This window comes from Vidua macroura, chromosome 2, assembly GCF_024509145.1.
Source record: "Vidua macroura isolate BioBank_ID:100142 chromosome 2, ASM2450914v1, whole genome shotgun sequence".
NCBI lineage: Eukaryota > Metazoa > Chordata > Aves > Passeriformes > Viduidae > Vidua > Vidua macroura.
The window spans coordinates 68,209,444-68,219,008 of record NC_071572.1 but is presented as its reverse complement, the minus strand read 5'-3'; the positions used below and the strand labels follow the sequence as shown (position 1 = coordinate 68,219,008).

Genomic DNA, 9,565 nt, shown 5'->3' with positions numbered 1-9,565 from the left:
CATTCCAGTCAGCCAAAGACAGGACATGCTGCAGCTGTAAGGGGAGGAACAGGCGTTTGTAGCAGGAGCATGGATGTGCCCACATGCAGCCTGGAATTAACCCTAGTAACAAGCTGGGTAGGTGTTGAATTTACATCTTGCACAGCTAAAAAGGTGGCTTGGCACTCTGGCTACTCAGGGGTGTTATCTAGTTTACTGAACTGCAGATCTTTCCCCAGCAATGCACATTTTGTCCTCAGAGCCCACAGCTCCCACTTATCTCAGTGCCCACTCAGCATCCATGAAAATAATGCTGCCTATGTGGGGCTTAGTTGCCTCCAAAGAACTTGAAGTACCATCAACACTTTGGAAACTGCCCTTTGTTTCCAATACTCTTACCTTCCAGGGTTTCCTTCTATTCCTAGTAGCTTTGAAAGATTCTCCTGACAAGACACTCTGGTTGGACAGTCACAGCAGCAAGAAGCCAAAAGAAGATTCAGGTGTGCTTTGACAGCCCTGCCTACTGCCAGTGCAAGCAGGAAGCTGAAGCCTCAACTAGATCCAGCTGAGGGTTAAGGAAGATGTTCAGGGATCAGGCAAATTCATACTGAACATGGTCTAAATCAAAAGGGAGATGAGAAGCCCCTTGACTTCCCTATTGATCCACACTTGGCTGAAACAACTTATACCCTCCTTGGCAGAAGCAAGGCCATGCCAGATGATCCACAGGATACCCCCAAAATCCCTGGCACAGTGTTGGTGTTTTGCAAATTGAGGCTCCCACAGGAGGGTGACTGAGAGTTTGTCAGACCAAGGAAACAGCTTCAGCCTGCAGCTGTGCCAGAGCATTCCTCCTGCTCCAACACTTGGCTAGATGCAGATGTCAGTGCCTTAATGCTGGTCATCAGCCCACACTCACAACTCAGGCACACTCCTGCCTGTCAGCTCCTTGCTTTTCTTAGCAAGAGAGGGGGGTGGCTGCACAGCTTTCGTTCTCCTGCACAGGGTGGGGGGAGGACTTTTACTGCAGTACAACAGCAAATACAAAACCTTGAAGTAATTGCAAACTTCCCATCCTCTACCAACACCCCTGCCCTACAGTGTTTTTTTTTTCCCAAAAACCTTAACTACAGAAATACCATCTTCTCATTAAATCTGTACACCAGTCACTTCCAAGTCCCCCGGGCCCTGCACAAACTGGATCTGAAAGGGTGCCTGAAATATTAAACAATTTCCTCTCCTTCCCCTAGGCAGGGAGGAACAACAGTTAGTCTGGGAGGAGTCCATGGACCTCTGCAGTGTGATCCACAGTCCACATCTTTGCAGACCTGTTATCCATTACGGGCACCTGCCCCAGCAGTGTACCTTGGCCTTCCCAGCACAGGAGCTGCCACTCCAGGCATGGCCCTGCTCTGCAGGGCCAGCACAGCCAGCCACAACAGGGGAAAAAATAAAAGCTAGGGAGAGATGAAGTTTCATGTGTCCCCATCAACAGCACTGGAGTTAACAAAGTTGGTCATGCTTGGGTGTCCAAGTGTAACAACCTTCTGCAAACACCAGTCTCATCCAACTAAAACCCTGCTGGAAGGTCCTTGTTGTCAGCAGTGCAAAGTTATCTTCAAACAAACAGCTGAACAGCAGACAGAAGTACCACCTAGGCAAATCAAAGGAAAGCTCTGGAACAATCAAAGGGACCTATGGGTCTACTCATTAAAAGTTATTTTGACTTTGAGCAGCTGTCTCAAGATACCACCAGAATTAAACATTATATCTCTTCCCACTATCTACAAGGAGATCCATGTCATTTCCAAATATGGCTTAGAAAAGGGTTTAAAGCAAGAGATTGTTCCTTTTTGGGGATCTGGGTGTATTATTTGGGCAGGTGTCAGGGGGAAAGCAAGACACAGGATAAAAAGGCCAGGAACCTGTTCAGAGACTGATACTGCATTGCTCATAGGATGAAAGATCCCCATTCAAATTGCTACCATGAGGGAATGTTTCTAGGATGCTGAGAACTGCCAGCAGATCTCTCATCTCACTACCAACAAACCCAAAGGTCAACTTCTGCAGAACTGGAAGAACATTTGTTTCCCAAGTTTTCCCTAGCCTGTTGCTCTCTTATTCCCAAGTCCAGCTCACAGCTGAACAGCCATGAGATAGTGGCAGCTTTTGATCATTCAGTTTGCCTGCATGTGCCAGCATAAATCAAGAGGCCACTCCACAGATCCTTTCCATTAATTTATTTTGATTCATTTGATATCCATTTGGAAACACTGAACATGATGCAAAATGGACACAAACATAGACAAATCAGTCTCTTCAAAAAAGCTTACAAATGTTTCACAAAGTTTCTTCCTAAAGTTCAGGTTAAAAAAAAAATACTTTCCACTTTCTTCCAGAGCCCACCACTCTTCACATTATCAGTAGAGGAATTCCATAAAGACAAGATCTTGGGAGGCTGAATTCCCACATTTCCGAAAGAACCTCACCTGTCTACAGATTTTTGCTGCAGAAGCATCCTGGTAGTGGCAAAAAAAAAGTCCTAAGTAACTGTAGAATTTTTCATTGAAAGGAATACAGGAAAACACATCCATAATCACACATGCTTCCTGCCCTAATGAGGCAATATACATTCATATAGGAGGAAAAAACCAAGCACATTATTAAGACATTAGGCAGTGAGGCAGTATCCATTTTATCTTCAGAAGAAATTTTACAGCAAATGGTTTCATTAAGACACTTGAAAGCAAACTACTTTGAAGGGGGGAAAAAAGCACCATCATAGCATGAAGGCTGAAATGTGATTAGGAGTCACAAGCAGCACCAGCTCAGGCTCACCAGTGACTTTTGTCATTTGAGGACAAGTTAAATGGAGAAACAGTCAACGTGGGGACCTGTGACTCCCCTACAAAAAAAGCACAATGCAGGAAGACACAGTTAAAGAGTGCCAAGCCACTGCTTACAGGGTGTATCTAATGGTGCACTGCTCCTACTACAGACACCAAACAGTGGGGTGATGGCATTTGGGCACTGAAGGGGTAACACTACAACACCAGCAAAACCAGAACCCTGGCCCCCTAAGAGCTGCCTGGTCTGCAGAAGTCCACACTATTTGTGAAACAACAAATGCCTCTTAAAAGGTCACGGGTAAAGCAAGATAAACTAACTTCCGAATTCTGGGTGAAAAAACATCAAAGGTGGCTATTATCAAAATCCTTCCCTGCTCTTGATCAGCTTTAGGACCTCTCTTCACACTCAGGGAGAACTTTCAAGAGCCAGCAGGGTACTGTTTTCTGCACTGCCAGGCATACAGCTTTACAGGTGAGACACTGGTCCTTGCCTGAAGGCCACACACAACCCACAAGTGCCCTGTCACATGCAGGCTGCTCCCACTGCTCCAACCCCCAGGCAGCATGGATCTAGGCAGCTACTAACACAGGGAGCCCAAGGACTGACTCTGTATGTCTCGATTTTAACATTCTTCTACCAGCATGGTCAGTACCAAGCTCAGCAGGAAATTACTCAGAGAAGAAACTGTTCCTGAGCACACCAGATCACAACAGTTTGTCCTTGCAATAACTGGAAAGGCAGCATTACCCTCCAAGGGTTTCTTGCTAATTCTCAGGGATGTTAAAAGGAGAGCTCCCACATATGCATCTGAAGGGATTGAAACTCTTTCGCCCATTTAGATGCCTTTCAAATATCCTATTACTTTATACTTCTCATCTCCCAAAGCATTCAAAAAGCAAATCCTATCAGGAAGAAGAGGTAAACTAATGCCATGCCGTTAAAGAAACAGTCACCATTACTGTGCAGATTACAGCCACCTGAACCTCCTATTCACTGAGGAACCAACACTGCATTTTTCTCCTAGAAAAAAACTCCATCCTTGCAACCCTTTAGTGCCCTGAATGGCTTCAGTTCCCCCTGGAGCCAGTGCAAAAAATGAAATTTACTTCAGCACTTTGCCCCCACTCTACTGGAGCATGTTTGACCAAGGTATGAAATGGTTACATTAGTCTCAGGTCCTTTGCTCCCAATCTGCACTCCAAATTCCACACTGCCTGGGAGAAGAACCCAGAGAGTCTCGGTGTAAGCAGTTCAGATGAAACCTCCCACTCACTAAGAGACAAGCCTCCAGTGACATACAGGCTGCAAAGGTGCAACCAATCTCTGCCTGTGGGAGCAAGCACCACAGGGAAGTGAGCACTGCCAGGGAAGTGCCCTGTGATCTGCCCTGCTTTCTCCCAGCCAGGAGTAGCAGGACTCTGAGAAATCACTTATCTCAAGCCTGCAAAAGCGCCCAGAGCTTGTTCAGCCTGTGGGTGAATGATTGATTCCTGTGCATGCAGCACACAGGGATGAACAAATTGGCTGTGTCCACTGCAGGGGTTCATTTAGCCCAGGAAGTCCTTCTGCCTTTATCTTCCTCAGTGCCAGCAGGATAAGATCTAAGAAGATCCTGCTAGCCCACAGCATTCTTATCTCCAGGGTTGCCAAGCTTGACATCATCTCAACAGGCATCACAAAATAGGTATGTGCCATGGAAACATTTACAGCCAATTCAAGTGGAAGCAACTTTGTCTCAATTTGAACTGCTAAGATTAGGCTTCAACCACCAAACAGAAGGTCATAAAGGAACACTTTGCACAGTCCAGCTGGGCACTTTTTTATTCACACTAGGGTCAAGAAAATGGTCAGAACCTTCTACTGTGCTTAGTTAGAGGTAGGAAGCAAAAGAGCTGTCCCTTTACCTCCTTATAAAGAACTGCTCACTGGATGAAAAGGGGCAAGAAGAAATAAGGGAAACTCAGTGACTGTGCAGCCACATTCCAAATGCAGCTGCTCCTCAATTATCTTCTGGTTATAAAATGTGCCACTTGAGGAAACAAAACAGTGCAAAGAGTGACACAGTCTTTACCTTAAACTGGAACATATCATGAGGAGCACTCACAAAAAATATGGCAGGGATCCCAAGGGACAGCCCCAACCCTGCTCTCTTTTGGCACCATGTACCATCCATGTTATTCTTCAAAGCTAGTGCACACCAGCACAGTGAATGTGCATCACTTGCCCAACATCCCCCAGCTGCCTGCCATGCCCGTGCACTCAGGGGCAGGCGTGACCCACACATGCTGCACATATCTGAAAACGTCATAGCTAGGACAAAGCTCTAGCTCTGCTTTTGCACCTTAGGCCCAATCTGTAATTCTTGTGCCATGGTCCCGAGCTCTTCCAGCCAGACCTTTTCTATTACTGCAGGACCAACAGCATACATAAAAAGGGTTTAAAACAAAAAATCTCACCCATGAAATACAGAAACAACTGCCACCAAAACCTTGTTATTTTGGCTGAAGCTCAAGTCCAGGCCATAATACAGCTGCAGGCTGATGAGGAAAAAATGGTCCTCTTGTAGAGCACATTTTAACAGGTTTATTTACTTGCCAGTACAGGTCATCTATCCCAAAAAACAAACACCTCCAACACATCCTCTACCTCTCCCTATGTACCTTAGGGTTGATCTGTTCCTCGGCTCGAGAAATCAGATCTACAGTCAGGCAGCTCCACAGTAACCAGGTTGAGAGGAGACAAGATCACTGTGCTAACAGCAACACAACCAAGATGCTACCTACCAAACATGCTGCTAGCAGAATTGCCTACTCTCCCACAGACTCCCTTCTCCCTTAGACATAGGATGAAGGTAATTTCCATAAAGCTACAGTAATACCAGACAGACAGCACTCTTGCTTTGCCCTCAAAGTTCACTGTCACTTGTCACCTCAAAACTCCTTACTTGGTGTATTTACCTGCTGTCACATGTCACAACCCATAATCAGAGCAGAAACACTGAGGGAGATGAGCAAAGCCTTCAAACCAATACAGACCCAGCTTGGAGAAAGAATAATGGGATCTCTTTTCACTCATTTAAACAGAGAGGGATGGAATAACAACTTTAGGGGACAAGAGGTGAAAGGATCTTACAAAGTCCTACAGGAACGTAGCTCACAAAGGCACTTAAATAGAAGCATGTACACAGCTGGATGGAATCAGAGATAGTAAAAATAAATAAATAAATGCACCAGAGAGGAGAGCACTGCCCAGTGACTGCCTAGACAGTCTCTTTTAGCCAAAGAGCCTGGTTTCCGTAGGGGTCCATCTGTTATCTGTATCCAAAGTTCACTCTTCTGATATCTCCAAAATGCCACACATAGGTTCAAACCCAGGGATTCCTTAACCTTTGCAGGAACCAGTGCACTCTCTGAAGCCCAGCAGCAGGTTCCTCCTGATGCCAGTATTCACATCTAAAGAAAACTCAAGTTCTCAAAACCTTGTGCTCTTCTCACTGTTTCCCACGGTGGAAAAAGGCAGCAGGCTCCTCCTCTCCCCACCTGCACATATGGCTTACTGCTTTCTGCATCCTATTGCTGGCTGACAGCATGTGAAGAACCATTCCACTGGGGAAAACATCTGCTGTCCTCAGTGAGGGGATAGCCCACATAATGATCACGAGGAAATGTTGTGTAAGGAGGAGTCCTGGTGGGAGGGGCTGCTCCCCTGCTAAACAAAGTCAGTGAGCCATGACACAATACCATCTGCAGAAAGAGGGGTGTCACACGATGTCCTCGGCAGAGCGCTGTGGAGGAGAAGACCGGAGGCTCAGGAAGTGGCCCCAGTTGCACAGGAGTCCCCTGTTATACTGGCCAGTATCTATCACTAACCCGCCCAGCAGTCTGCGCCCGGTGTTGTCCCGCAGAGCCAGCCGAGCTTCCCTCTCAGTCACGTTGTAGCTGATGTTCAACAACTGGATAAGGAGGATGTATCCCATGCCAGCTGTTACAATGGCACAGTACCATACACAGGTGAACGACAGAGCAGAGCTGGCAGCAGGGAAAAAGATGGGAAGGAAGCCATTTAGTACTGGAGCAGCTGCTTTAAAGTGACTTTCCCTGGTAATCACTATCCTTTCAAATCCCTGTCTACATCTGCCACAGTGATCTCACTTTGCTGCTTTCATCAGATAATCCTTAAAGGCTTTCTCAAAATTAAAGCTTCACGGTTTACTTAATGAGAGCTTTTACTGCTAGCAGAGCTACTCTTGCACATTGCTGTCACACAACCTAGCTCTTTACTCTTCCTGTTGTAATGGTACTCCGGCCTTATTTAAGGACCCCAGGATGCTCTCATTCTAGAAGTCATGAGATGGAATAGATGAAGAAAGAGTCACTTGAGTACTAGCAGTACTCTGCCCATCTCTGTCTCTGAACTCATGCCCAACAGCTCCCACCACCTTCACTGCCAGACAGAGCATATTCTAGGCAGATAACCTGGAGGACAGTCACTAGATAAATAGAAAGGAATGAGAGGGAGAGAGAGCGTGTGTGGATTCCAGGCTGTCAGACCATTACCTGCATCAGGGGGGCATACATATATAAAAGTACATCTATACATTACACAATCAATACTTCAAATCCTAGCTCCTTCAACTTTTTCCAAATAAATAGTGAGCTCTCTCCAAGTCTCAGGCTGCCCACCTTGGCAAAAGCAGAAATGCATCTTTGCTTTCCAGAGTTTTTTTAGGGAGTGCTTTGCATTCAGGTCTGACAGCCAGCAGAACGAGAACAGGAACTAAGCTGCCTGAGCCAGCCTGCTCCCACCCCAGCTCTCCCAGACAGACATCTCACCTGTAGTCAGAATAGGCCTCGGGGCAGTAGAACAATGCTACAAACGGAGTTCGGCCCCTACAGATGGTGTGCAGGGTCAAGGTAATCCCATACACAGAGGTGAGCGTGAAGAAGGAGAGTGCAAGGATGAAAGCTTGATGGTTCTGCTCCCCTACACAGCTGTTAATCCTCCAAAAGGAAAGAAAAGATTACTTTGCTTAAAAAAGAAAAGAAACTGTCTTATATTTCTTCTCCCTCCCCCAGCTGTCAGAGAACCTGATTTCCAAGGTGCTTCCAGTTGACACAGGCTAAGAACTTTGAAAAATGTTCAAAGAAACTTTGTAACTTTCTATATAAAGGTTACAAACACAAGACAATAGACCTGTAGGGTAACAACAGCAGACAGTTTGCATCAAGTTTTTAGCAGGCGTAGTATCCTTTGCTGAGACACCTTACACCTCACTGCCCCTTGGTTCCAGCACCACAGGCACACCCAAAAGGCAGCTTTAGGTTCCCTTGCCCCAGGAGAGCACTAATGCAACTTACTGCAGGTTTAGTAGTGCTCCACAGACCAAGTCTCAAGAAAAAAAAACAAATTCAAGAAAACCCACACAAAATACAATCCCAAACTGATGAAAAACAGTAGAGAAGTAGAGAAGAAGCAATTCTGAAGTATGCTGTAGAAACTTTCAGCCATCAGGTCAACCCACTTAGAATAAACAGTTATTCTAACTGTTCTTTTAAAGGATAAATACAAAGCTTTTTGTATTTAAAGAGTGTCATAAGGTCTTGTACATAGCGAAAGCAACTCTATTTGCCAGGGACTGTAAAAAAAGAAGCTTACTTTAAAAAGGAGGGAACTCAGAACACAGGGAGCCTCAGCAGTGCAAAACCTACCAGACACAGTGATGGTCCAATCTCCTCACACACCTGCCACAAAGCCGGCAGTGCCCTGCTCGGGCTGGCCTAACCAGCTGGCATTTAGTGCACCAGTCCTTCTTCACACCTGCTGGCTGCTCAGCTGACATCCTGCAATAACCTTTAGCCTCCCCATTCACAGCACGACTGCTGGCAGCACCTGAGAAGCCATGGAGCCCGCTAGAGCTCCCTCTAATACTCTCGTTGGGCAAACCCTGGTGCGATGGCTTCTCGTTGCCTGCTGGGATGGGAAGGTAGCCAGGGTCCTTCTTGGCTCGAGACAGGGCTGCAAGCATAAGAATTAACCCACACGTGAGAGTGACCACTTGGGAATACTCCACGTGGCCCCGGGGAACCACCTCCCAGAGAAACACATAATACATATATCCCAAGGAGAAGAGCCCCAGGCTCAAGAAGAAGAGAGTCCGTTCTTTCCTCCGGTGGGTGAGATAGTAATACCACAGCACCACGACGGGCAGGGACGTCAGGATGATGAGCCCCAGCAGGAAGTGCAGGGCGGCAACGTGGAGGAAGACGGGCAGCAGGACGAGCGGCGGCACGAGGCTGACGTTGATCTTCACGGCCCCCGAGAACCAGGGGACCCGCAGCCGGTCCGCGATAGTGTCGGCGATCCTCTCCAGCGCTCCCGGGGGCAGGGATTTGCACGTCAGCCACCTGAGAGCGCGGGGAGCACAGCGCCGGCTGGCACCGGGACAGCCGCGCTCCCGCCCCCTGTCCCGTCCCGCTCCCGCCGCCTCCCCTTTCCCTCTCAACCGATAAGTTTCCCGGGAAGCGGGGCGCGGCTCCCCCGCCCTCACGGCGACGGCCCCGCGGGGACGCCGCCGCCGGGAGAGTGTCCCGCAGTCGGCGGCCCCCGGGGTTCGCGGAGCCGGTCGGTACCTGTCGCAGCCGTCGTCCAGCTCCTCGCAGTCGCAGCAGCACGCCGCCAGGTGGTTGCGCCGGCCGCGCCGGTCCACGTACTCGCAGCAGCAGAGCGGCTCGTCCAT

The 9,565-nt window shown here is 47.8% G+C and overlaps 1 protein-coding gene across 1 annotated transcript; it reads right to left on the bottom strand.

The window, feature by feature from the left end:
• Positions 1–2,204: 2,204 nt before the first annotated feature.
• ZDHHC23 (zinc finger DHHC-type palmitoyltransferase 23) lies at positions 2,205–9,565 on the bottom strand. The gene is made up of 4 exons (XM_053969757.1): positions 9,459–9,565; positions 8,538–9,233; positions 7,662–7,829; positions 2,205–6,857 (listed from the first exon to the last, which is right to left on the bottom strand). The coding sequence occupies exons 1-4, from the start codon at positions 9,563–9,565 to the stop codon at positions 6,590–6,592; spliced, it is 1,239 nt and encodes a 412-aa protein (XP_053825732.1). The 3' UTR covers positions 2,205–6,589.